We start from the raw sequence: 27,293 nt of genomic DNA on the forward strand, positions 1-27,293 counted from the left end.
CACTAAATGTTTTCATCATGTCAACCCCTGAATGCATCGGATCACTAATATTACCATATCATTAGCACATTACCATTTAATCTCACCCTGGTATCATCTAAAGTGGATGTTTAATTAAAATACAACTAATGTAATATGATCATGTTCTAAAGTTGGTATTTCTTTCTTATTTTCTTTTTTGTTATCTTTGCATTTGCACTAACATCTGAGCTGAACGAGATTTTGTTGTTAACTGTTGTTACAGAATTTTATTTATTTTTTAAATAAAAAAATATATTTTTTTATTATTGTATGGTAGAGTGTCAGAACTGGACAGTTCAAGAGGAGAGTGTTACTTATGAGTTCTCTTCACTGCAAGGTACACTGTAGTTAACGGTCTTTAGTCTTTGTCTTAGTCTTTAACTAAGAGCATAACATTTTGCTCGTCTTATTTGTACAGTATGTGTGTGGGCTTTCTTCACTCATCTTCATGATAATTCTTTTTTACATATATTTTGTCAAATCTATTATGTGTATTCCTTGTCTTTTTGATATAACTGGCTATTAAACATCATCACCGCCTATCCCTTTCAATAACCATCTTCTCCATCATTTTCAATTTAGCATCATTAACATTTTTAATCCACAGGTATTGTGCTGCAAACCTTGTGTGTGTGTATGTTTGAAACTGAATTTGTGTGTCAATGTTCATGCCTAAGAATGTTCTTGTTTTTCATCAGAGTTGAAGAAACCCATTGAGGAGACTGTAACGAAACATGTAGTGAAAAGGACAGAGGAGGTCCCTATGAAAGGTATTGGATGAAGGAAAAATGCTTTGCTTATGGCTGTCCCTGATGATCTCTTAACATTTATATATGTAAAGCCAACCGCCTTTTTTACTCCAAAACTTACAACATGTTGTCTATACTGAATCAAAAACATTTAACATTTTTGGTTATTTCCTTGTCTGGGTGTTGTGTTTGTGTATTACTATTATTACTGTCACTGTGCAGTTGTTCATTGTATAATTGCTTTTTATGATTGGTCTCGGTTGTATGTCCATGAATGTGTTCTTCTAATGCTTGTGCAATCATGCTAAAAGCATGGACGCTTTGGCTACTTAAACTGCTTAAGCTTTGCAGTTGTATTTTTAAAAATCTGATGTCTTTTATGTACCTGAAGTTATGAAGCAACCAGAAGAGAAAACTGAAACATCCTTTGTACAGCCTCCAGTTCCTGAGAAAGGTATTATTATGTCTTTGCTTGAGTGTTATATTGTTCCACTGTTTCTTCCCTCTGTGTTCATTTTTTTTTCTACCAAAATATTTAAACCAAATCTGTTTTCCTATTTGTGAGATGTCTGTTTCTTACCATATAAATTGTGTTTGTGTACTTGTTGTATATGTAGCTCTTTGGTGTAAAGATTCATAATTTGCAACTTAATTTTATTTCTATGATGCCATGATATTTTTAAGAACCTGAAGTCAAGAAGCCTGTTGAGGAAAAAGTAACATCTGTCAAGGTGACAGAGCAAAAAGAACAACCCACACGCAAAGGTATTACCAGCAGTATGTGTTTTCAGTGTGTATTCTATTTTATATATGTTCTATGTATGTTGATTGTATGTATACATATGTTTATTTTTTCAGTTCAAATGTATGTATGTTATGTGTGTATGTTGATATGTGTGTAACTGTAATTTGCAGTTTCTTCTTGTCATTTTCTGGTTATTATGTAAAGTATTCTTAATGTCTTGGGATTCAAAATATCTTGCACACAGAAATTAAATATCTAAAGCTGCTGTTGTATAATTTCTGTTTGTGTTGTTAGTCTCCTTTGAGAATTTATAGCAATATCAGGTTTACTTAAAGATGTTCTCAAACCTACACCCTCAGAGCCTAAACCTCAGGTGCTAGCAGAACCAAAGGCTACAGTGGCTGAACCCAAGTCTGAGCCAAAAGCTCTACCCAAACCTGAGCCCACGCCTGAGCCCAAGCCTGAGCCAAAAACTCTACCGAAACCTGAGCCCATGCCTGTGCCCAAGCCTGAGCCAAAAGCTCTACTAAAACCTGAGCCCAAGCCTGAGCCAAAAGCTACACCAAAGCCTGAGTCTGAACCTAAGCCTGCAGTTGCAAAGAAAGTTGAGGCACCTTCTGTCAAAGGTATTATGTGTAATTGAATCATCTGTGATATTTTTGTGTGTGTTTGTTTTGTGAGTCAAGCACGTCTGTCTGTGTCAAGTACTGTATGTACGAGTGCCTTACTAAATTTGTTGTATGTTCAAGTCCTTAGACTCTTAGAATCAACCTCTTGTTCAACTTCAGAATATAAAGTTCTCTCTGCTTTATATTTTTGGGTTTACGGTATGCTTCTTTGTTTTTGGTGTTCTTTTAAAGCACCTGAAGCTCCAAAAAAGCCAGAAGCTGCACCTCAACCATCCTTAGACATTAAAAAAGATCAGGCTTTAACTCCAAAGCCAGGCACTACTCAAATAAAAGGTAACTTTAAATCTCAATAGCTAAGAAAATTACTTAGCATAAGTCTTGCAAGGGATCTTAAAACGATTTCATTTTTGTTTGTTGTCTGTATAAAACTTTGCCACCAAAAATGGTGCTCTTGGCAAGCATGTGAAACTCTTATCTTGATCTTTTAATTGATTCATTTCATTGTACGGGCTTCTGCATTCTAGTGTGAATGCCTGTCTTTATGTTTTATGACACTGTTTAACATGTGTGTTCTTTTGAAGCTTTTGTGGAGATCAAGGAAATAGAAGCACCAAAAGTAAAGCTAGAAAGAAAACCAGAGCCTGCACATGCTGCCACTGAGCCACCAAAGAAAGACGTCTCTACACTACTACCAGATGAATCTATCAAAGATCATTTGCCTGCCCACTCTGAGCCATCAAGTGTAGAGCCAGCTAGTCAGCTTAAAACTACACAAAGCCAGCCTCCTGAACCAGTTAGAAAACAAGTAGTCACAGCTTCACCAGAAGTTATAGTTGAACAAACAAGGAAACAACCTCCCCAAGAAGTTTTCAAAGCAGAGCCAGAGTCTTCAGCCAAACCTTCAGAGCCACCTCAAACAGATCAAGCTAAAAAGCAAGTGCCATCAAAGAGTGAGCCAACCCCTAAAATCAGTGAGCCAGCACTTGCTCACAAAAAGGAGGGTCGTCCACAGAAAGGTATTCTTAAGTCTTCATATTAAGCTCCTTATAATGCCTTGCATTAATGGGGTAGCAATCATTACAAACTCTCTTTAAAAGTGTCTTGTTATCTTATTTACTCTTCTTAATATGCTGTTCTTTGTCTGGTATTATTTTTATATTTACAAAGTGGTTGAAGTAAAGGCTGCAGAACTGCCATCTGAGAAAAAGCCTGTGACTAAAGCTAAAATGGAGACTGAGATTCCCTCAGCCAAAGGTATGCTCGGCTGGTCATAGGAGATACAAATCAAATTTGTATCTCTGCATTAATAGATCTGTTTCTGATACAAAAACAGATCTCCCACTATTTATAGCATAACCATTATTAACATTTTAATCATAGATAGCTGAAGAATTATTTGTAATATTATTACTATATTAATCTACTCTGGGTTAAATACATTTACCTTCAATAACCCAAGACAGAGAAAATATTGCATTCTGGCAATGCTGGAGAATTAAAGATTATTCCTAAAATCATGGAAATCGCCACTACGTAAGATGTTATTTTCACTTTTATTTTGCATTAACAAATGATCCTTTCTAGGTTAATGTAGAAAACTTAGAGATTTAAATGTGGAATTTACTTTTTGATGTTGGTATGCATGTTTTATTGAAAATTCTTCTGCCACCATTGCATGGTGCAATCTTGAAAATCTTTCATCTTTAAAGTCTTTGCAGCTTCTGAGAAGAAAACTGACCAATTTCCTCATACAGTGGAAGTAACTCAGAAGATTTCCATGGAGGAAATGTTTTTGAAGGAGGAAATTGTGGAAGAGAGTGAAAGCTTGCCACATCAACCTGAGGAAATTTTGTCTTATCAAGAGCATATTATAAGGATGGATGTGAGTCATCACAGTAGAGAATCAGCTGCTGAAGATGTAAAGATAATTAAAACAGAGGTTTCCCAGAGGCCAGAATCCTCTTTTGAGCTGAAAAAAACAAAGGAGATACCTGAGATGAAGTGGTCAAAACAAGAAATGCACACTGAGAAAAAGGAAAGGAAATTAGAGATGTCCAATGTTGAAACATTTCCAGAAGCTGTGGTGGTACTTGGCATTGAGACACCTCAGAAAAGGCAAGACATTATGCCAGATAAAAAGAAAACATCTGAAGATATGCCTCTACAAAATAGAGATGACACCCCTAGAAAAGAGCTGGCCATTCAGAGAGAAATAGATGTTCACAAGAAAGAGTCTATTCACTTACAGCAGTCTGTTCATGAAAACAAGCGATCACATGAGGAAACCCCTCAGAAATTACCAGAGACAACACCAATAATAAAACCAGAAGAAAAGGGAACTATGTTAAAGGAAGTGCGTAAAGCACTTGAAAGAGGTAAACCTTACAGTCTTCAGCAAATGCCTTGATTGGTATATTGCAATCTTTTCTTGAATTTTTTGTCTTCAGGTATTTGCCGAAAAGGCAACTTTGATTTACTTTTCTTTGTCTTATAAGTCATGTGCCTGCATGTTCCTCTTTAGTTTCTTGTATCTTGAATATGTTATAATTCTTAATTAGACAAGAAGACCCAGGCTGTTACAACAACTGTGACAGAAGTTGTTTCTCCTGCAAAAGGTACTCAAAGGAAGGCTGGAAGATTTGGTGCTATTACTCTTCAGTTTTTAGTTTAGTGTGTGATAATGTGTCCGTATGCTCATCTGTATATGTTCATGGTCTATTTCTTCATTGTGATCATGGCTTACTTTTATTTAAAGAACCAGAATTAGTGAAGAAACCTGAACCAGAAGTCCCAAAGCCAACTGTGGCTCCAGCTGAACAGAAAATATCGCCTCCATCAAAAGGTATACAGCAAATCTGGAAGAACCATTTTCTGCTATAAAAGTCAGTCTTTGATATCATGTATGTTTGTTTGTTTGTTTTGTATCTTCTTTTGTCATCATGTTTAGTCCAATTACACCTTATTCCACATGTGGCTTTATTATTTTTAAATATGATTATGGTATTGTCTTAATTAAAGAGCCAACTGTTGAAAGGAAAACATCACCTGAGGCACCAAAGCCAATTGTGACCCCAGTTGAACAGAAAATATTGCCTCCTTCAAAAGGTATTCAAAGTCACATTGTGGTAGAACTCTTTTCTGGTCTGTTTGTTAGTCTTTGGTATGTGTTTGCTTGTTTTGTTAGTCTAATCTTTTTCTGTGCTCATCTTTACATGTTCTTTGTCCAGTCAAATAACGTCTTAGTCCCATTTTTTATTTGTTATTCTTGCTTGTGATTTATGGCATTGTTTTATTTAAAGAGCCAACTATTGCAAAGAAACCAGTTCCTGAAGTACCAAAGCCAACTGTGGCTCCAGTACAACAGAAAGTAGTATCTCCTCCAAAAGGTATTTAAAGCAAACATGTCTTGCTGGTCTATAGTCTTTGGAATGAAGTGTTCTTATTTGTGTTCATCTTTAAATGTTCCATGTCCAGTCAAATAACATCTTATTCCACATTTGTCTTCATTATTTTTTGGTTGTAATTATGGTATTGTTTTATTTAAAGAGCCAACTGTTGAAAAGAAACCAGTTCCTGAAGTACCAAAGCCAACTGTGGCTCCAGTAGAACAGAAAATAGTATCTCCTCCAAAAGGTATATAAAGCAAACATTTTTGCTGGTCAATAGTCTTTGTAATAACGTGTGATTGTTTGTTCTTATTTGTGTTCTTCTTTAAATGTTTCTTGTCCAGTCAAATAACATCTTATTCCACATTTGCTTTCACAAATGTTGGTTGTGATTATGGTATTGTTTTATTTAAAGTGCCAACTGTTGAAAAGACACCATCTCCTGTGGCACCAGAGCCAACAGCAACTCCAATTGAACAGAAAGTCAATCCTCCCACAGGTAGAGTCTCTGTTTTCATGTCTTCGGTGTCAGTTTTTATTGTTGTTGGTGTTCCCTTTTGGGTTCTTAATGTGTCTTTGAGGTCTTGTGAATTCTACTTTTTAAAGTATCTTTTGAATCTTGTCACGTGATTACATGTTTGTCTTAAAATACTTACTAACCAATCTGACATGTTTCTTAACCAAAATTATGGATGAGAAGTGTCTACTTTTGTATTACAATTTGTTTAAACATTCACCTTAGGTTAGTATGCACATTCATAATGAGAAAATTATTTAAGCAAACTTTCACCTATTTTCTTAGCTCAAAGTACCTTCTTTCTTCAATGGACCCCAAAGGAAATGCTTCATAGAATGTCTGAGCAACTGTCTTTTATACAATGAAAGTGGACACGGACCAGGAACTGTCAAGTTCCAAAAAATAAAGGCGAAAAATGCATCATAGAAGTAGTCTATATGACTTGGGTTATATTCAGAGTTTTCTGAAGACATATGATCTCAGGAACAGATTAAAATTTAAGTTAATGACTGCAAATTTAACAGCCATGGTCACCATTCACTTTCATTGAATAAAAAGAACAGCTTGGACATAATGCTATAAATATTTCCTTTTGTATTCCACAGAAGACATAAAGTCATATAAAGCATTTTGAAAGATAAAACGGGAGTAAATGATGACAGAATTCAATTTTTTAAAGTGAATTCCATCTAACTTGTGTGTATTGATACCTGTTTAATCTGAAATGATCTCTGAAACAGATGCAGAAAAGGGCCCTGTTACAGCTCCTGGACCTGCTGGCAAAGGTATGTCGATGTGCGAGTTACATGCCACAAATGAACCTTCAAATGTTTGATTATTAAACATATTCAAATCAGTTATTCAGGCAACACATTTCACATGTCTGCTTGTTGTTCTGTTTGTTTTGTCTCATTTTTGTTAGCTTATTGTTTTGTTTTATTGTTCTTTTTCTTTATTTATTATTATTACAGTTCTGTTCACTACTATCAGGGTTGAGGTTTTATTTCATTTTAATTCCAACACTGATGACTTCGCTTCAACCCTGCTGTGTGATATGTGTACAGGTGTCTTATGTCATGCTGATTGTACTGTCCATGTTATGTGATATTGTGACCTTTATCGCCTCAGAAACAACTAGCACCACACAAGCACTTCTTAAACAAAAGAGTAAAATTCACATCAAGAAAGAGGAAAAACTGGACATGCCAACCGTAAAGAAAGTAACAAGAAGATCAAAAGAACATCCGGAAGATCATGAAGTTATATCACTTAAGAAAGTTGGCAAGATTCTGTGTGAAGAACCACCAACAGAAGAGGGACCACTTCTCCGGAAAGTTGAGAAAACTGAAATAGTTGGAGAGGAGATGGTGTATTCAAAGGCTGTTACTGAAATCAAACTCACCAGCAGCTATGAAGTCACAGAAGATACTTGGTCATATGAAACTGCTACAAAAACAGAGAAAATATCTAAAGGGGAGAAAAAGAAGACAGAACAATACAAGGATGTGAGGTCTCCCTCACAAGGGAAAACGATTGCTCCTGAAATTGGTGGAAGAGTAGAAGAAAATAAGGGTAAACAAGGAAGTACAATTCCAATGGAAGATGAACCTAAGATACCTCTGAAAAAGGCAACTAAGTCAATATCAACTGAGAAAGAACAGGAAACTGTAAAATTAAAACCTGTCGAAAAATTAGATAAGGTTGTTGTAGGTCCCCAGAAAGACAGCAACATAGACAGGAGCAAAGATAGTATTGGTGTCCAAAAACATGAAAGGCTTATAAAGGATGAGTCTGTTTCAAAAAAGAAGGAAATAGATGCGACACCTACAGATCAAAAAACTAAAGAACCCATAGTTCCAAATCCTTTTGTGGCTAAAGATGAAATCTCCAAAGAACCTGAGAAATTTCCAAAGGAAGCAAAGAGAATTCTACCACATGATGAGAAGCCAGAAACTGTTACTCTGAAACCATTTTCCAAAGAATTTCATGCTGATGTAGCCACTGACATGGTTCCTCAAGAGCAAACTGAGAAAAAGCCTGTAGACATTAAGCGTCCAGAGAGACCGGAAACGACACATATCATGAAGGACCCTCACATCCAGGTAAAAGAACCAGGAAAAAGTGAAAAAACATATGAAGAGGCTGAAAAGATCAGAAAGCTAGAGTCACCCCATGAGTATCAGCCCATGAAGAGTACTACTACTCCAGAAAAGACCCAGGAAGGTTCCAAAGAAGAGGGGAAGGGAATAACTAAAAAACTTATTATTCCAATGGATGAAATGAGAAAAGAAGAGGTATTGTTGAAACCTGTAGAAGGAAAAATAATTGCAGAGAAAACTCCTTCACCAAAGGTATATAAACCTAGTCTTCAAATCTCTCCACTGGCTAAAAAGAGTCCAAAAGAGGAAGATAAACCAGCAATGGCAAAACAATTTGGTCTTTCACCAAAGGAAATGGAGAGAGAAGAGGAAATATCATTGAAGCCTACAGAACCTGCAGGGCTAAAAAAGACTCTGTCACCAAAAGTGGGCATACAAAAACCTAAACCCACTGAATCCATTCCAATGGAAAGAAAGTCTAGTGCAAAATCACCCAAGAAGATTTCACCAAAAGATTCACTTGAGTCTGTAATTCTAAAGAAGGTCTCAAAGACAGTCTCCCCCAAAGAAGAAAAGACTACTCAGGAACCTCCCTTTAAAATGACTGAAGACAAACTGCCAATGGTAAAGGAGTTGTCTCCTAGTGTTTTGCATCTACAAAAGATTCCTACACAGCAAGAGGAGGTATTATATGAGCAAGAGCAGGAGGTGGTGGATGGTGAAGAAGAAGAAACTTGGGGATGGGAACTTGCTCCTAGGGACAGTTATGGATCCGAAACCTTTGATGACACCTTGGAGGATGGAGCTGTTGAAACCCCAGGAATGGGTGACAAGAAAGGTGAGCACCAAAAGCTCACCGCTGGTATCTTGTGGTTCCCTACAATCGTTCCAAATAATATCAACTCAACTCATCATCCGTTATTACCCCTTAACAAGTGTCTTCATTTTTAAGTGTTTAGCTGTCTTTGATGTTGTGTGTCCTTCCTTTGATTTATTAATTCTTAATTTTTTTGGTTCATCAAACCCTCTTGATAAAATGTTGTGTGTCAGTGAAGTCCTGTTCTGTCATGTAACTGTTTGTCAATCTCATTTTCATTCCTTCGTCTTTATTCATCATTTTCGTTGTGGGTGTCATTTGTCCTGGGCTGTTTTTCAAACTTGTTTTATTGTCTTTGTCTTTAAAATGCTCACATATATTATATCATTTGTGTATAATTTATTAACCAATCATTTCAGATCCTTTGCAGTTTTACCATTTCAAGCCTTGCTTAATAGTATAACAATATTTCAAACAGATGGAAAACCAAAGGAGGAGCCAGCTCCAGGCAGAGGCAGAGGACTTAGACGTACGTTCGTAATATACAGTACATGTGTAATATGCATTTGTAATGTTACAGTGCATATGTTAATTTTAAAGTTACAAAAGAATCATTTAAAATGGTGAAACTTTTGTGTGATCAGAAATGTAACATTTTTTCTTTTTTATTGTAGCAAGACAAACTCCATCTCCTGGTGATGCTGGAAGGGGTAGAGGGCTGAAACCTGGTGGTGGAGGTGACAAGCCTCCAGGAGAATCACCATTTGGTTTCCAGCTCAAAGCTGTCCCCTTGAAGTTTGTGAAGGAGCTCCAAGACATTGTGTTACAGGAGGCTGAGTCCATTGGCTCCTCTGCTGTATTTGAGTGCCATATCTCTCCATCTACTGCTATCACCACCTGGATGAAAGATGGAAGCAATCTAAGGGAGAGTCCAAAGCACAAATTCACATCTGATGGAAAAGACCGCAAACTGGCTATCATTGATGTTCAGCTTTCAGACACTGGAGAGTACACATGTGTTGCAAAGCTTGGCAACAAGGAGAAGACCTCAACAGCTAAACTTGTTGTAGAAGGTATTCATGACTGCTATTCTCAAAGCATCCTTTCTATTCATATAAAAAAATGAATATGGCGTCGCCTCTAAAGGCCATTAATTTTAATATGTTGGTACTAATAATGTATGATTGTTACAAGTGGCATTTCTTCTATCGTTTCATATAGAATTACCTGTGAAATTCACAAAGAATCTGGAAGAAGAGACCTCCGTGCTTAAGGGCCAGCCAATGTATTTGACCTGTGAGTTGAGCAAGGACAGAGATGTGGTCTGGAAGAAGAACGGACAAGAGATAAAGGAAATTCCTGGCAAAATTCAAATCAATGTTATTGGGCTACAGCGTGCCATCACAATCCAGGATGCGAATGATGATGATGCTGGTGTTTACACATGCGAGTGTGAAAACATCAAAACTCAAACTAATGTCAAGGTTATTGGTATGTATTTGATCTTTTTAACCTTCACAGCTTCCTAAATAGTTTGATAGATGATTATATGTCTTCTTTGGTGAATTTAGAGCCGGTGTGTGAATTTACCCATGTATGTATTCAACAGAAATTGTTAGAGACTGGTTAGTGAAACCTTTGCGGGACCAGCATGTGAAACCTAAGGCCACTGCTGCATTCAAAGGCGAGCTCTTCAAGGACACCCCTAACTGGAAGTGGTACAAGGGTAACGATGAAATCCCTAATGAGCCTACAGATAAGACTGAGGTGAAGAAGGAGGGTAAAGATATCTCTCTTACAATTAAAAATGCCCAGCCTGATGACATCGCTGAGTACGCTGTGGAGGTTGAAGGCCGCAGATATGCAGCAAAACTAACACTTGGAGGTAAAACAGCATCGCCATCTGAGGACTGTTGATTTCTGCATATATGACCATCTGAAAATGTTGTGTATAAACCTTTTAATCTCTATTCAGAGCGTGAAGCTGAGATCTTGAAGCCTCTTGCTAGTGTAGAGGTGGTTGAGAAAACGGAGGCCAACTTTGATACTGAAATTTCAGAGGATGATGTGCCTGGAGAATGGAAACTTAAAGGACAGGTTCTGACAAGATCACCGGTAAGACCTTATTCAAACCCCTCAGGTGTCCTAAAACATTAATCATCCCCAGTTTTGGGGAAGCTACTTTGAAACTGAGGCTTCCCAAGCTACAAACTAGTTATAATTTCAGTAGTTAAATAACCACTCTACCCATTTGGAGATGTAATTAAAAATAGCTATCCATGTAAAGCTATTTAAGAGGGTGATATCTTTTTAGATGATTTAAGTCAGTTTTATAATACATATATTCTTTATTGCCACACACACACAAAACACAATGCGGATCACAATTAAGATGACATAAGTATTTACACCAAAAGCATCTAGAAGTACAATTTTCTACTGAACAGTATTAATATCGGTATGTAATTTATTTATAGCACATCGTTCAAAAAATTAGCTGATTCACAATTTTCTTCTATTTTAGACATGTGACATCAGATCTGAGGGAACAAAACGATTCCTTACTATCAAAAACATTCAGCTTGATCAAGCTGGTGAAGTTACATACCAAGCTCTGAATGCTGTGACAAGTGCTATGCTCACAGTAAAAGGTAAGAGAAGAATGAATGTCTTTTTAAAAGCATAAGAAAATGTAAATTCAAATCTACAAATGCAGATGAGTGACAATATGGACAATGTTCATTCATGCCTACCAGAGTTGGAAATGGAGTTCACAGTCCCTTTGAAGGATGTTACTGTGTATGAAAAGAAACAGGCAAAGTTTGAGTGCTCCATCAATAAGGATGTGCCTAAAGTGATTTGGCTTAAGGGTTCTGATATTGTTACACAAGGAAATAAGTATGAAATCATTGATGACGGAAAGAAACACATACTCATTATAAATAACTGTGGCTTTGAGGATGAGGGTGAATACAGTATTGAGGTCTTGGGCAAATCATCAAAAGCAAAACTGATGGTAGAGGGTAAGTCGGTTATCATCTTGGTTAGTGAAGTGTTGGTCAAAATACTTTGACAAAATTTAACAAGGGTGTTTATTAATTAATAGTCTAACAAATAGCAAATAGAAAACAACACAGTTGCTAATAAATTCACATTTTCTAATAAATTCACTAATTTTCAAGTTTGTAGTATATTCATTTATTGCACCCATAGTCATTTGTTATGCACTGAACAAATGTCGTAGGTATGAGGCTGAACTTCACCTCAACATTAAAGGACCTAACTGTGAAGGAAGGTAAAACAGCTTTATTTGAGCTTGAACTCTCTCATGAGAATGTCGCCGTGACATGGTACAAAAATGAAATAAAAGTGCACCCAAGCAGAACCGTGTTCACCAGCGTGGTGGGAAGGAAACATATACTAGAAATTAAGGAAGTATCACTAGATGATACTTGCCTAATAAAAGCAGAGGCTAAAGGAATATCCACGATGGCTAAACTGCTCGTAATAGGTAATTTTACCTGTATTTCACCGTTTTTCACATTTATTTGATCAGCTGCACCTAATCTTGTTTCCCTCCTCATTGTCTCATTTTTGCATTACAACAAAACCTTTTTATGTAGGTTACTACTCGTATTTTAGTTTCTGAATATTAACACAGCAACCTGTTTTTACAGAGGGTGATGCAAATTTCACCACCAAGTTGCAAGATTACACCGCAGTTGAAAAAGATGAAGTCACATTTGACTGCGAGCTCAGTAGAGATGTTCCTGTGAAATGGTTCAAGAATGAAATTGAAATTAAAGCCTCCAAGATGGTGACCATGAAAGTTGAAGGCAAACGAAGAATACTCAATCTTAAGAAAGTTGAGAACAAAGACAAAGGATTATATGTTTGCGACTGTGGAACAGACAAGACTTCGGCCAACTTGAACATTGAAGGTCAGTAATTAAGGTTATATTCCTAAAATGTAATAACAGGGTTTCAAGTGGGTTTTACTTGTTAATTTTGTTCTTAATAAAATATTTTTAATTCCAGCTCGTGACATCAAAGTGGTGCGACCCATGTATGGTGTTGAGCTCTTTGATGGTGAGACGGCTCGTTTTGAGGTGGAAATCTCTGAAGATGATGTCCATGGCCAATGGAAACTGAAGGGCGAAGTCTTGTCCTCTTCACCTGTGAGCACAGCTGCATCAATAAATTCAGTAAACATCTTGCATAAACATGTAGCAAGATAATTGATATTTTTTCTCATGTGTTTTTTGCTAACAGGATGTTGAGATTATTGAGGATGGTGCAAAACACACATTAACACTCTTCAACTGCAAAGTTTCCCAATCTGGAGAGGTGGTCTTCCAGGGAGCGAATGCTAAGTGTTCTGCAAATCTTAAAGTGAAAGTGTATATATGCATGTACTTTAAAAAAAAACTATTAATGAAAAGGTAATTCAAGGTAATTCTTCCCGTCTGATCGAATCTTTCTGTTCACCTTTGTCATAGATTTGCCCATTTCTTTTGTAATGCCTTTGAACGATGTACAAGTCTATGAGAAAGATGATGCAAGATTTGAAATTGAACTGTCAAGAGAGGCTAAGGTCGTCCGTTGGCTAAAGGGATCTCAGGAGTTGAAGGCTGACGAAAAGTTTGAAATCCTCGCAGAAAGGAAAAGACACATTTTAGTGGTCAAATCTGCTGCCTATGAGGATGAGGCTAAGTACATGTTTGAGGCTGAGGACAAGAGGACATCAGCCAAACTTGTTATTCAGGGTAATGAAAAAAAATTTGATTGCACAGTAATCACATTTCCTTTTAGATTTTTTTCTGATAAATTTTTTCTGATCTGCATTTATCGTTCTACTCAGGTATCCGTCTTGAGTTTGTCAGACCCATTAAAGATGTCACCGTTAAAGAGCGTGAGACTGCAGAATTCAGGATTGAACTCTCTCATGAGAAGATTCAAGTCACCTGGTACAAGAATGATGTGCGTTTGCATCCAAGCAAAGTGGTGCACTTGTCCGAGGATGGCAAGATCCATACTCTGTCCTTCAAAGAGGTGTCTATTGATGACACTTCTCTAATTAAAGTTGAGGCCCTTGGTAAAAGCTCTGAAGCAATGCTCACTGTGCTTGGTAAGTGTTTAAAATGCTTTCTAATACATTTTATAATGACTTTAGTATAACTGACTACTGTTCTTGACAGTACATTGGTGCTGCTTTCATGTCTATTGTATCACTCTGCAGTCTCTCTTTTTTATACCAATACAAGTTACAATAGCTAATTGGCACCATCTAGTAACTTTGTTCCAAAACTTCTACTTACAAACTTCTGTGAAAATTGCAATCTGAGGAGATTCAGAATTAATTTTATGGTGAGCATAAATAATTTGATAGACAACTAAAAGCTCAAGAGTAAGAAAATGAAAACATCATTCACTCAGAAGAACAAGAAATATGAGGTGGATGACAGAGCTCTTAAAATAGAGGAAGCTAAATATGTTGGCTAACTAGTCCGTAGAGAAAATAACTTTGTCACCCTATGTGGGTTCAATTTTTAGTGTATTACATACAGGGCCTTTTTGTGGTAAATCATGTTTAAAAACTTAATGCCCTCCTCTATATCAACAGAGGGAGAAGCTTACTTCACCACCAAGTTACAGGACTACACTGCAGTTGAGAAGGATGAGGTTGTCCTGATGTGCGAAGTGAGCAAATCATCTGCTCAGGTGAAATGGTTGAAAGACGGCAAGGAAATCACTCCCTCTAAGAACGTCCTCATCAAGGCTGATGGAAAGAAACGTATCCTGACAGTGAAGAAGGCAGAGAAGGCCAACATTGGTGAATATGTGTGCGACTGTGTCTCTGACAAAACAGCTGCTAAGCTCAACATTGAAGGTATGTATTTTTAATGTATTTTATGTTTGTTTTATTAATCCATATATAGATTAATAGATTAAAATGTATCAAATTATTATGAACATCTATAACTTTGCCTCTCTCCTGTTCTTTGCAGAACGTGATATTAAAATGGTCCGTCCACTGTACAGCGTGGAGGTCACAGAGACAGAGACTGCTCGCTTTGAGACAGAAATCTCTGAGGAGGATGTTCATGGTAACTGGAAACTCAAAGAAGATGCCCTGCACCAGTCTGCCGTAAGGGATTCCTGAAATGAATGTTTTTATACACACACACACACACACACACACACATACATTATATATATAATTTTATATAAATATTTTTTTATATATTGTTTTCATATTATGTCAATATTTTCAGCCCCAAATAAATGTGTTTGTTTTATTCAGGACTGTGAAATTAAGGAGGAAGGCACCAAGCACATGCTTATCCTTTACAATGTTCGCATGGATATGGCTGGTGGTGTGGACTTCAGTGCTGCTAACGCTAAATCAAGTGCTCAGCTCAGAGTTAAAGGTGAGAATCCTCATAAGTGAATAAAAAATAAGCATTAAGAGCCATTATTATTTTTCAGAACAAAAATAACCTACTTGTGCAACATTTTTTTTTTTACATTGGCTAACAAACCAACCTGCATTCTTGTTTCACTGAAAAAAAAAACTTACAGATAACTTGGGATTAGTCAACAGCCAATCAGGGCTCAAGACTATTTTAGAAGCCCCATATCTTATCAGGAAAGGGTGGGGGTTATTGGCAGAGCTGAAACATGCCTCCTAGTTTATCTGACCACAGGCAGTGCATGGAATCTCAATATGCTAATGATATAGGATCCTGTGTCAATTTGAATAGTCCTTCTGACTGCAAATTGTGACTTAGTGATAGAGAACAATGAAAAATTGTAGTAGTAGGATAGTCTCTTGTTATTATTAAAGATGTCCATTTCCTCTTCTAAAGCACGCACAATTGGCCTCCTGCGACCTCTGCGGGATGTCACTGTCACTGCTGGAGAGACTGCTACCTTTGACTGTGAGCTCTCATATGAAGATATTCCGGTTGAATGGTTCGTTGGCCCAACAAAGATGGAGCCAAGTGACAGGGTGAGATTCTTTGCTTTATATTTTGTTAGATTTAATTGTTCATTTGAGCATCATAAATTTAGTTTTGTTCCTGTCTGGATTTTCATTGATTACATTGTGATTCGCTATGATGCTATACTTTTACAACAGACTATAGGTTAACTATACAGTACACACACATAGTATGTATATTTTGTTGTCTTAGGGTGACAATTGCAAGTGAAAAGTCTTTATATAAATACTTCCAGCAGTATTTGCTCAAAGTTTTGAGATAACGCTGGGCCATTCTGCCCTGCAGGCGCCCTTCTGGTTATTTTTAACTGCTTCAAGAGTGTTGTTGAAGTGGTGGTATAGTGAACTTCATAATCATTTAGACATTTCATAAAATATATATCTCTTTAATTGTAATGTTTGATTAAAAGGAAATATGCTTCTTATGTAATTATTTATAACATATATATATATATATATATATATATACTAACAATGCATTTGTTGTTTTTACATAGCTTTAATTAAACAGATAACTAAGAAAGAGGTTTGTTTTATTATTTAAAGGCACTTACTCATTTTTGTTGATTTTGCCATTTACTTAATTTTTCCTTTGCTTTCAGTTTATATAGTAAAAATGTGAAAAAAGAGCATTTGATAAAACCACTCAGTCTAAAAAACTATCCCACACTGTTTTATGCAGGTGGTCACCAGAGCAGAAGGAAGACTGCATTCTCTGACTGTAAGAGATGTCAAGATGACAGAGGCTGGGGAAGTGAAACTTACTGCAAAGGACTTTGTGACCCAGGCCAAACTTACTGTGAATGGTATGTTTTTTTTAAATAAATAAACACCCCATTGTTATTGTAGTATCATTGACATAATATTATATTTATTATTAATATTTTTAATTAGTTTTTATTTTAATATTTTTAATTTTTAGTTTTAGTAATTTTGTTGTGTATTCCCATAGCTAGTTTTTATTTTGTCTGTATAGTTTTTATTAATTATTATTGTAGTTTTCGTTATTTTATTAGTTTTGTATTATATTATATTATAATAATTAATGATATTATAATAATATAATATTATTATTTTTTATATTTAATCTTATTTATATTATTTAACATTCATTTTATTTCAAGGAACAATGATTTTATGATTGTAGTATGATTATGATTGCAGTATAAGTGTACTGTAATAACCCTAGAACACCTGTATTCCTATTGGATAGAAAATATAGGCATATATAGAGATTGCTTATGGTTTCAAATTACCACATTACATATCACAGAGCCACCAGTTGAGTTCACCAAGCCCTTGGAGGACCAGAATGTTGAGGAGGAAGCCACAGCCATTCTGGAGTGTGAACTGTCCAGGGAGAAGGCTGACGTGAAGTGGTTCAGAGACGGACAGGAAATCCGTAAAACCAAGAAGTATGAGATGGTGGCTGAGGGACGCATAAGGAGACTGATCATCAAGGACTGTAGCCTTGATGATTCCAAGACATATACCTGTGATGCAAAGGAGTTCAAGACATCTGCTTTCTTAAATGTTGAACGTAAGTTAAAAAACTTGAATAAGGCCAACTAAAGACATAAAATAACACAAATCATTTGTATAAAGCAAATGTATATATATATATATATATTTTTTTTTTTTTCAGCTCCATGCCAATACAGTAACAGAGTCAAGAGTTTTTACAGAGTCCAGAGGTCTGAGACTACTAGCAAAGCTGTGAATGATTTACATTTTAAATTTAATGCAATTGTTTTAATTACAAATTATATTATTAGCATGGCAATTTGAGTGAAAACTGAGCTAAAATATTTGCATGATTTCTAGAATTTCGTAGTATTTAAAATGTCTTTCTTTTACTTAAAAACAGTATGCACACAAAATCTGACGAAAAAAGAGTGGATTGATTCATAACTGTTTGTTGCACAGGTTCGCTGGTTCAAAGATGGCGCTGAGATCAGAAGAGGCAAAAAGTATGAGATTATTGCCAAGGGATTACAGCGTATTCTCATCATCAGCAAGGCAGTATTTGATGATGAAGCAGAATATGAATGTGATGCAAGGACATCCAAATCCTCTGGAATGCTGACAGTTGTCGGTAAGTTTTGTTTCAGCCATTGTTCTAAAAAATGTTCATTGTTCTAAAATCAAACTAAAAATAAAGACATTAATGATAATTCCTTTTGCCTGGCAGAGGAGGAAGATAGATTCACAAAGAACCTGTCCAATGTTGAGGGCACAGAAACCGACAGTATTAAGATGATTTGTGAGGTCTCCAAACCCAGTGCGGAGGTTACATGGTACAAGGGTGACCAGGAGATCCCAGAGGGTGGTAGATATGAACATGTTGCAGATGGGAGAAAGAGAATTCTCATTATACAGGACCTGCGTATGGATGATGCTGGCGAGTACCAGTGCAAACTGCCTGCTTCAGAAACAAAAGGAACTCTAAAGATCAGTGGTAAGTTTTAAGCTTAGATTGTTTCAAACTCGCTGTTATATTAAAGTCCTACTAGCTCGGGGTTCCCATGGTCATGTAAAACCTAGAAAAGCAAAGAATTTTAAAATTGTGATTTCCAGGCCTGGAAAAGTCATGGAATTTTCTAAAATTAATATATAGATTTCTAGCTATTAAATATTTTGTTTGCTCTTATTGAGTGCAATTTCTTTAAAATTGTTTTCGAAATTCAAGTTTATTGGTCAAAAGGTGTGGGAATCATGATGCACTAAATAATCACACTGATAATTTAATTAGGCATTGATTTACCTAAAATTGAGTCTCTTTATTGCTTTAGAATTGGCAGCTGAGTTCATTGCCAGGCCCCAAAACCAAGAGGCTGTTGAGGGCGAAAAGGCTGAGTTTGTTTGCTCAGTGTCTAAGGAAAATTATGAAGTCAAATGGTTCAAAGGAGACAAAGAACTTACAACTGATGATAAGTATGAAATTGTCAGTGATGGCAAGAGGAGGGCACTCATTGTCAAAAACTGCGAGGTAAAAGATGAGGGTGCATTCACTGCCCACATTGGCTCTGTAAAGGCTTCAGCAGACTTGTTGGTGATTGGTAAGTTTTTTGTTGTTGTTGTTGTTGTTAGTATATATTTCTGTAAAGGTCTTCAAATGTTTCATTCTGAATTGTCATATTAAACTGAACTAAATATGGGTACCATTACTTGTCTCATTAGAAAAACTGAGGATAATCACTCCCATCAAGGATACCCAAGTAAAGGAAGGACAAGAGATTGTTCTTAACTGCGAGGTGAACTCAGAGGGAGCTAAAGCCAAATGGCTGAAGAACAATGAGACAATGTTTGAGAGCAGCAAGTTTGTCATGGTTCAGAGAGACACTGTGTTCTCTCTGAGAATAAAAGCTGCAGAGAAGTCAGATAAAGCCAGCTATACCATTACACTGACTAACCAACGCGGAGAGCAGGACAAGTGCTCTGCTAACGTCATTGTACTAGGTGCGTTGTTATTATATGTCTGTCTTTTATACCATGTGTATTTTTTTTTCATGTGTACAATGCTGATAGACATTTTTTGTATCTCAGAGGAAGCCCTCAAGATCATTGAGCCACTAGAGGACTGTGAAATAGAGGAAAAGAAGACCATTACTTTCGCTTGCAAAGTGAACAGACCTAATGTGACAGTCCAGTGGATGAAGGCCGGTCAAGAGATCACTTTCAGCAAACGCATTCTGTATCGTGTGGACAAGGACAAGCACGCTCTGACCATTAAGGACTGCAGCCTTGCAGATGAGGGTGAATACAGTGTAGTTGCTGGCACGGATAAGTCCACAGCAGAACTGATCATTAGTGAGGCACCCACTGACTTCACCGCTCAGCTCAGAGATCAAACCATCACTGAATTTGAGGATGCCGAGTTCACTTGCAAATTATCTAAAGAAAAAGCCCATGTTAAATGGTACAGGAACGGACGTGAAATCAGAGAAGGACCAAGGTGAGTTTTGAACCATGAAACAAAGTACTCTGTAATAATGTAAAAAATGTTTGCTAATAGTCATGATCTCTTTTTTTTTTTCAGACATCATATGGAAAAAGATGGAAAAGAATGCAAGCTTGTAATCAAAGAGTGCAGACCAGATGATGAATGTGAATATGCCTGTGGAGTGGAAGACAAAAGGACAAGGGCATGTCTCTTTGTTGAAGGTATTTTTTCCCCAGCCTGTTCCTGTTATTTTTATAGCCTGATAATTTGATTTGCTAATGTCGTCTTTCTTCTCTTCCTTCAACAGAGATTCCAGTGGAAATTGTCAGGCCACCCACAGATGTATTTGAGCCTCCAAGATCAGATATTGTGTTTGAGGCTGAACTAAATAAGGACAGAGTTGAGGTCAAATGGATGAGGAACAACATGATCATTGTCCAGGGTGACAAATACCAGATGATCAGTGAGGGCAAAGTTCATAGATTGCAGGTCTGTGAGATCAGGCCCCGTGATCAGGGAGAATACAGAATTGTTGCCAAGGAGAAGGATGCCAGAGCCAAGCTTGAGCTTGCAGGTATGATACAGTGTTTCCATACTATTACTGCTGCTTTGGTTTTCATACAAAGGGATACTTTTGTTAATGTCTTATACCTTTCTTTACAGCTATTCCAAAGATCAAGACTACAGATCAGAACCTTGTAACAGATGCTGGAAAGCCTTTTGTCATGACGGTACCCTATGATGCTTATCCTCGTGCTGAGGCAGAATGGTTTTACCATGACATCAGCCTACCTGGGCAAAACATTGACACATCCAATGAAAGGACAGAGTACAGGCTGAAGGACCCTAAGAAGTCAGACCAGGGTCGTTACAAGATTGTCATCAAGAACAAACATGGAACAGGAGAGGCTTTCATTAATCTCGATGTCATTGGTAAGTAGGAAATCAAACTAGATGATTTACAGACAATTTAACTGTTCTGGATGTCTAATAAAAGTGGTGTTGTAGATGTTCCGGGACCTGTGAAGAACCTGCATGTTGTTGACACTGCTGATGGTGAGGTAAGCCTTGCTTGGGAAGAACCTGAAAGTGATGGTGGAAGCAAGATCTTGGCTTATGTGGTTGAGAGACGAGACGTCAAACGCAAGACCTGGACAATGGCCACAGACCGTGCCGACATTCCAGAGTACTGTGTTGGTGGATTGCAGAGAGACAACATGTATTTCTTCCGTGTATGTGCTCGCAATAGAGTTGGAAATGGAGAAACCGTTACTACTGATGAGGCTGTTCAAGCCAAAAACAAATTTGGTGAGCTATGCTTCAGTTTATTGCTTTATTTTCTGGTACGAGTTAAGAATGTAACAACTAATTTTATATTGTCTTAAAAATATTTTTAAATTATTCTTCTGCTTCTAACAGATGTGCCTGATGCACCTCAGAAGGTTATGGTTGGAGTTGTCAATCGGTTTGGTGCCACAGTTTCCTGGGAACCACCACTTTTTGATGGGGGATCTGAGATCACATCTTATATCATTGAACTACGCGACAGAACCTCTGTGAAATGGGAGCCTGCTATGGTGGTCAAAGCTGAGGATCGCACAGCCACACTCAATGATGTTGTTGAAAACAAGGAGTACATCTTTAGGGTCAGTGCTGAGAACAAAGCTGGAATTGGCCAGCCAAGCGCTGCCACAGATCCAGTGAAGATCATGGATCCCATTGGTTAGTAGGGTTTATATTTTGCTCGCTATGTCTTGAGTTGTTGCAAAAGTCAGTGTGAAACATTCAATTTTGTCTCCTATTACAGAGAGGCCAAGTCCACCTCTAAACTTCAACTACACAAATCAGACCAAAGACTCAGTTCAGCTGTCATGGGAAACACCCATCAGCAATGGAGGCAGTATGATTACAGGCTACATCATTGAGAAGTGTGAGGATGGTTCTGACAAGTGGCTGAGATGTAACGCTAGGCTTTGCCCTGACCTTTACTACAGGGTATGTCATGTTGTTTAAGTCTTGTGTTTTGGATTTAACAAAATTTATCGTCATATGAAAAGATTCTTTTGTTTTATGTGTTTATTTATGTATCCTACATCCTACATTAAGGTTTCTGGACTTAAGTTTGGTCAGAAGTATCACTACAGAGTATGTGCAGAAAATGCTGCTGGCATTTCTGATCCAGCTGATGCAATTGGGCCACTTTTGGCTGACGATCCTCATGGTAAGCCATTTTAAATTTCCCTTAAAGACAGGTAAAAATATACACGCACATAAGTTTAAATGTGTAAATTTCCTTTTCCACCTTTAGTGGGTCCCACCATGGACCTCAGTGGGTTCAAGAATGGTCTAGAAGTCATTGTTCCCAATGCTTTTGTCATCCGAGCTCCCATTACGGGATATCCTGTGCCAAAACCCAAGTGGACATTTGGTGACAAAGAGCTCACTGCAGGTGACCGTGTTTCCATGGTTACAAAGCCTACATACACCGAACTGATTGTTGCTCCAAGTGTGCGTCCAGACAAAGGAACGTACACATTACAATTGGAGAATGATGTGACATCTGTCTCTGGAGAGATCGAAGTCAATGTTATTGGTATGCAAATTTTCTTTCTACTATATTCTCCTACGATGTTGTTGTTTTTACACAGTAATTCATGTACAATCCCATTTTTGCATCTTTCAGCATGTCCAAGTGCACCCAAAGACTTCAAAGTTGCAGAGGTGACCAGACATCATGTGCATCTAATGTGGGAAGCACCAGATTATGATGGAGGCAGCCCTGTAAGTGGGTACAATGTAGAGAAAAGAGAGGTTTCCCGCAAGACCTGGGTTAAGGTGAGCGTTTTTTAACAGTTACTTGTTTACAGTATATGTACATTGTACATATTGAAACATTTAGGTTCAAAACATCTACTCTTCAGGTGATGTCAGGCGTACAGGACTTCGAGTACACTGTCACAGATGTCATTGAGGGCAAGGAGTACCTGTTCAGTGTTATTGCTTACAACAAATGTGGACCAGGAGAGCCAGCATACATTGATGAACCCGTGAATGTGTCCTCCCCAGCCAGTACGTCTTAAAAAGTGTTAAACTCTTTTAGTTTGAGGGGTATGAATTAAAGAACAGTTTGACAGTGAATGAAACTTCTTTGAAATACAGCTGTGCCTGACCCTCCTGAGAACCTGAAATGGAGAGACAAATCAGCAAAGAGCATCTTCCTGCTCTGGGAACCTCCCAGATATGATGGTGGTGCTACTGTCAAGGGCTACATTGTTGATAAATGCCAGCGTGGCACTGACAAATGGGAAGCCTGTGGAGATCCCATACCTGAACTTAAGTGAGTGGTGATTCTTCATGAGCATCCCTGTAATGGAACAGAGTGTGTTTAATAATTATTCAGATATATCTTTAATCGTTATCATTATACGTATCCCAGGTTCCAGGTGACTGGTCTTACTGAAGGTCAGTGGTATGCCTACCGTGTAAGAGCAGTGAACAGACTTGGAGCCAGCCGACCATGCAAGGCTACAGATGAGATACTGGCTGTAGATCCTAAAGGTTAGTGATCTAGGTCCACCAGTATAATAGTTAAATAATAGTTAGAATTCACTATATATTAACATTTTATTATATTACAGAGCCACCAGAAATCCAGCTGGATGTAAAGCTTCTAGCAGGCTTAACGGCTAGGGCTGGCACTAAGATTGACCTGCCTGTTGATGTGCTTGGCAAGCCAGAGCCAAGAGTAAAATGGACAAAGGCTGACCATGTCCTGAAACCAGATGATAGGATTACCATCGACACAAAACCTGGCCATTCCACACTTTCCATTACAAACACAACCAGATCTGACACAGCCACCTATATCATTGAGGCAGTCAACACTAGTGGCCGTGCCACTGCAACTGTTGATGTCAACATTCTTGGTATGGTGCTTTCTGTCATTTCAGCATAATCAAATTAAAGAAATCAGAGGTGATTATAAATATAATGTTAATGTCTTGTCATTATGTTGAAAAACAGACAAACCTGGCCCTCCAGCTGCTTTTGATATCTCTGAAATCACCAATGAATCCTGCTGTCTGGCCTGGAATGCCCCCAGAGATGATGGTGGCTCACCAGTAACCAATTACATTGTGGAGATGAGACCCACAGATAAAGAAGAGTGGCAGAAACTGTCTGCTACAATCAAACAAACTGTTTTCAAAGCCTCCAAACTCATTCCCATGAAGGAGTATGTCTTTAGAGTATCTGCTGAGAACCAGTATGGCATTGGGACACCTGCAGAGCATGTGCCTATTGTTGCAAAGTATTCATTTGGTAAGCATACAGCTCACTATATAATACATGTATGTATGTATGTATTTATTTATTTACAAAATTAATTATCTTTCTCTGTCACTCAGATACTCCTGGGGCACCAACCAGGGTTCAGCCTTCTGATATCACAAAGGATGCTGTAACTCTGACTTGGTATGAGCCTGATGAAGACGGTGGAAGCCCCATCACTGGTTACTGGGTTGAGAGGTTTGATCCGGAGACTGACAAATGGATCAGATGTAACAAGCTGCCAGTTAAGGACACATCGTACAGGTAGGATAATCCTTTTCATTGTGTCTGAATTTAAATGGTGACGGTAGTGCAAAACTCTAGAAAGTCTCAAATTAATGTCACCTTTTCAGGGTGAAAGGTTTGCCAACAAAGAAGAAGTACAAGTTCCGTGTTTTGGCTGAGAATCTTGCAGGACCAGGAAAGCCAAGTGCTGAGACTGACCCAGTTTTGATTAAAGACCCAATTGGTATGTTATGGTTTTATTTTTCAATGTTAAGGCAATTAAATAATAAACATTTGAAGTCATGAATCTCAATTGTTGTTATTTTAGATCCTCCTTGGGCTCCTGGGAAACCATTCATCAAAGACACTGCCAAGACTTCAGCAGACCTGCAGTGGACCAGACCTGAGCATGATGGCGGGGCTAAGATTGAGTCCTACATAATTGAGCTTCAAAAGAGTGGAACTGAGGAATGGGTTCGTGTAGCGGAGGATGTGCCAACAACAGAGCATTTATTGAAGGGTCTGATGGAGATGCAGGAGTATTCTTTCAGAGTCAAAGCCGTCAATGTTGCTGGAGAGAGTGAACCCAGTGACCCAAGTGACCCTGTTGTCTGCAAAGAGAGACTCTGTGAGTGTTTACCGAAGATTCGATAAGTGATTTGTTTAATAATTATGGTCATTACAGGCAACTATTATATATATCAAGATCATATCATCAAGAATGTATCTAGATATCAGTATCTACTGTAGATGTCAAAAAGCAAGACATTTAATTGTATGTATACGAGTTGAAGCGTGTCATTTTTTTTAATAATGGTTTAACCAGAATATTATCATAATATCAAACCCCAATTTTTAATACATTCTCTGATTTTTATATTCAACCTGCAATGATCTGTAAACAATAATATTATTTTTGTTATTCTCATTCCAACAGATCCTCCAAATGCCCCACGCTGGCTTGAGGTGGTTAACATTACTAAAATCAACTGTGACCTGAAATGGACTGAACCAGATAGTGATGGTGGCTCTCCAATTACCAACTATGTTGTTGAGAAGAGAGACGTCAGACGCAGAGCCTGGCAGGCTGTGGATACCACAGTGAAAGAAACCAAGTATACTGTCACGCCACTGAATGAAGGCTCTCTTTATGTGTTCCGTGTTGCTGCTGAGAATGCAGTTGGTGTAAGCGAGTTCTGTGAACTAGAGGACTCTGTTTTGGCCAAGGACACTTTCAGTAAGTTGAACAACATCTTTATCGGTAGCTATTTTATATATTTATGTGTGTGTGTGAGAGAGAGAGAGAGAGAGAGAGAGAGAGAGAAAAAGAGAGAGTTTTCATTAAAATGAGTCATTTTTGTCCTTTCTAGCAACCCCTGGACCACCCTACGCTTTGACTGTTGTTGAGGTGTCCAAGAGACATGTTGACCTGAAATGGGAGCCACCCAGTAGTGATGGTGGAAGACCCATAACCAAGTATGAACATTTTTAAGTATAAAACACTTGTTGTGTAAACTTCAAATAAAATGATGTGTACGCTTGTGGTGTTCAAGGCAAAAAAAAGTCTTATGAATCATTCTTTTCATAGGTATGTTATTGAGAAGAAAGAGAAGGTAGGCACGCGCTGGGTGAAGTCTGGAAAGACATCTGGCCCTGAATGCAAGTACAAGGTGACTGATGTTGATGAAGGCTCTGAGGTACAGTTCCAGGTCCGTGCTGAGAATGAAGCTGGAGTTGGTGACCCAAGTGAACCTACTGTTATCATGACCATTGAGGATCCCATAAGTATGTTAACTCAATACATAATTGCATAGCATGCAATTTACAACACTAACACTAGTGATAGAAGATTATGTACACACCATAATATGGATTGATTCATGTGGATTTTTAGGTCCACCTTCTCCTCCGCTTGAAGTCAAGATTGTTGATGCCAGCAGAGAGCACATCAACATTACATGGAAAGCTCCAGAAAAGAATGGTGGAAGTCCAGTCACAGGCTACCATGTTGAGCTGTCAGAAGCTGGAACTGAGAAGTGGATGAGGATTAATGCTCGTCCTGTCAAAGAGCTCAGGTTTAAGGCTGAGGAAGGCATCATTCCTGAGAAAAAATATGTTCTTAGAGTTCGTGCTATCAATGCTATTGGAGTCAGTGATCCCTCTGAAATTTCAGAGGGTGTCTTTGCCAAAGACCCTGACTGTAAGTACAATTCAGTTATTCATTGTGAATTAATGTATATAAGTGTCTGTGTGTGTGTGTATATACACTGTGTTCCAAATTATTATGCAAGTGACATCAATAGGATTTCGGTACAATAAAGAGTCAGATTTTTGTTTGCTTTGTTTTTCACATCTTTTTAGATGACTGGTATCAATCTCAGACAGGTTTGTTCAATATTTTGCCAGGTCTTCTTAGGTAAATGGAAACCCAGGTTGTTCCACATTATTAAAGGGGTCATATGATGCGATTTCATTTTTTCCTTTCTCTTTAGAGTGTTACAAGCTCTTGGTGCATAAAGAAGATCTGTAAAGTTGCAAAGACTAAAGTCTCAAATCCAAAGAGATATTCTTTATAAAAGTTAAGAGTTAGCCACACCTACCTAAAACGGCTCGTTCGAACACGCCCCCACATATCTACCTCACTATGTGGGAAGCAAACAAATGAACTGTATTGTAATACCAGCGGTAAAAAAAAGCCACTGCTGAGCAGCAAACAGGTGTTTGAAGCTACTGGAGTCTCAAGATCCTCTCCATGCAGACAGGCAGTTGTGTGTAAAGCTGCGTTTCAGTCACTGCTAACCAAACCTCACAAAGAAACCTGCACAGTTGC

The 27,293-nt window shown here is 37.8% G+C and overlaps 1 protein-coding gene across 1 annotated transcript in view; it reads left to right on the forward strand.

Annotated features, from left to right (window-relative positions):
• The window catches only part of LOC107716993 (titin-like), a 161,854-nt gene that overhangs the window by 61,557 nt on the left and 73,004 nt on the right, over positions 1–27,293 (forward strand). Inside the window, 61 exon segments of the mRNA XM_016523634.1 lie at positions 299–358; positions 720–791; positions 1,162–1,224; positions 1,455–1,535; positions 1,875–2,141; positions 2,376–2,477; positions 2,726–3,145; positions 3,312–3,398; positions 3,854–4,519; positions 4,703–4,759; positions 4,900–4,986; positions 5,163–5,249; positions 5,691–5,777; positions 5,946–6,029; positions 6,788–6,832; positions 7,176–8,984; positions 9,442–9,492; positions 9,638–10,036; positions 10,185–10,454; positions 10,573–10,848; positions 10,939–11,078; positions 11,488–11,614; positions 11,720–11,986; positions 12,208–12,474; positions 12,641–12,904; positions 13,002–13,141; positions 13,236–13,360; positions 13,461–13,729; positions 13,825–14,091; positions 14,587–14,853; positions 14,972–15,111; positions 15,268–15,394; positions 15,833–15,975; positions 16,649–16,772; positions 17,240–17,499; positions 17,893–18,061; positions 18,158–18,424; positions 18,759–19,025; positions 19,147–19,425; positions 19,513–19,921; positions 20,006–20,130; positions 20,217–20,483; positions 20,573–20,842; positions 20,918–21,217; positions 21,329–21,631; positions 21,717–21,904; positions 22,016–22,130; positions 22,218–22,502; positions 22,593–22,744; positions 22,831–22,978; positions 23,069–23,246; positions 23,346–23,467; positions 23,548–23,835; positions 23,933–24,229; positions 24,316–24,502; positions 24,592–24,707; positions 24,792–25,091; positions 25,401–25,700; positions 25,834–25,939; positions 26,052–26,248; positions 26,358–26,663. Of these exon segments, the coding sequence (XP_016379120.1) occupies positions 299–358; positions 720–791; positions 1,162–1,224; positions 1,455–1,535; positions 1,875–2,141; positions 2,376–2,477; positions 2,726–3,145; positions 3,312–3,398; positions 3,854–4,519; positions 4,703–4,759; positions 4,900–4,986; positions 5,163–5,249; positions 5,691–5,777; positions 5,946–6,029; positions 6,788–6,832; positions 7,176–8,984; positions 9,442–9,492; positions 9,638–10,036; positions 10,185–10,454; positions 10,573–10,848; positions 10,939–11,078; positions 11,488–11,614; positions 11,720–11,986; positions 12,208–12,474; positions 12,641–12,904; positions 13,002–13,141; positions 13,236–13,360; positions 13,461–13,729; positions 13,825–14,091; positions 14,587–14,853; positions 14,972–15,111; positions 15,268–15,394; positions 15,833–15,975; positions 16,649–16,772; positions 17,240–17,499; positions 17,893–18,061; positions 18,158–18,424; positions 18,759–19,025; positions 19,147–19,425; positions 19,513–19,921; positions 20,006–20,130; positions 20,217–20,483; positions 20,573–20,842; positions 20,918–21,217; positions 21,329–21,631; positions 21,717–21,904; positions 22,016–22,130; positions 22,218–22,502; positions 22,593–22,744; positions 22,831–22,978; positions 23,069–23,246; positions 23,346–23,467; positions 23,548–23,835; positions 23,933–24,229; positions 24,316–24,502; positions 24,592–24,707; positions 24,792–25,091; positions 25,401–25,700; positions 25,834–25,939; positions 26,052–26,248; positions 26,358–26,663 (13,938 nt within the window).

The sequence above is a fragment of the Sinocyclocheilus rhinocerous genome, unplaced genomic scaffold (genome assembly GCF_001515625.1).
Source record: "Sinocyclocheilus rhinocerous isolate Xijiao unplaced genomic scaffold, SAMN03320098_v1.1 scaffold1802, whole genome shotgun sequence".
NCBI lineage: Eukaryota > Metazoa > Chordata > Actinopteri > Cypriniformes > Cyprinidae > Sinocyclocheilus > Sinocyclocheilus rhinocerous.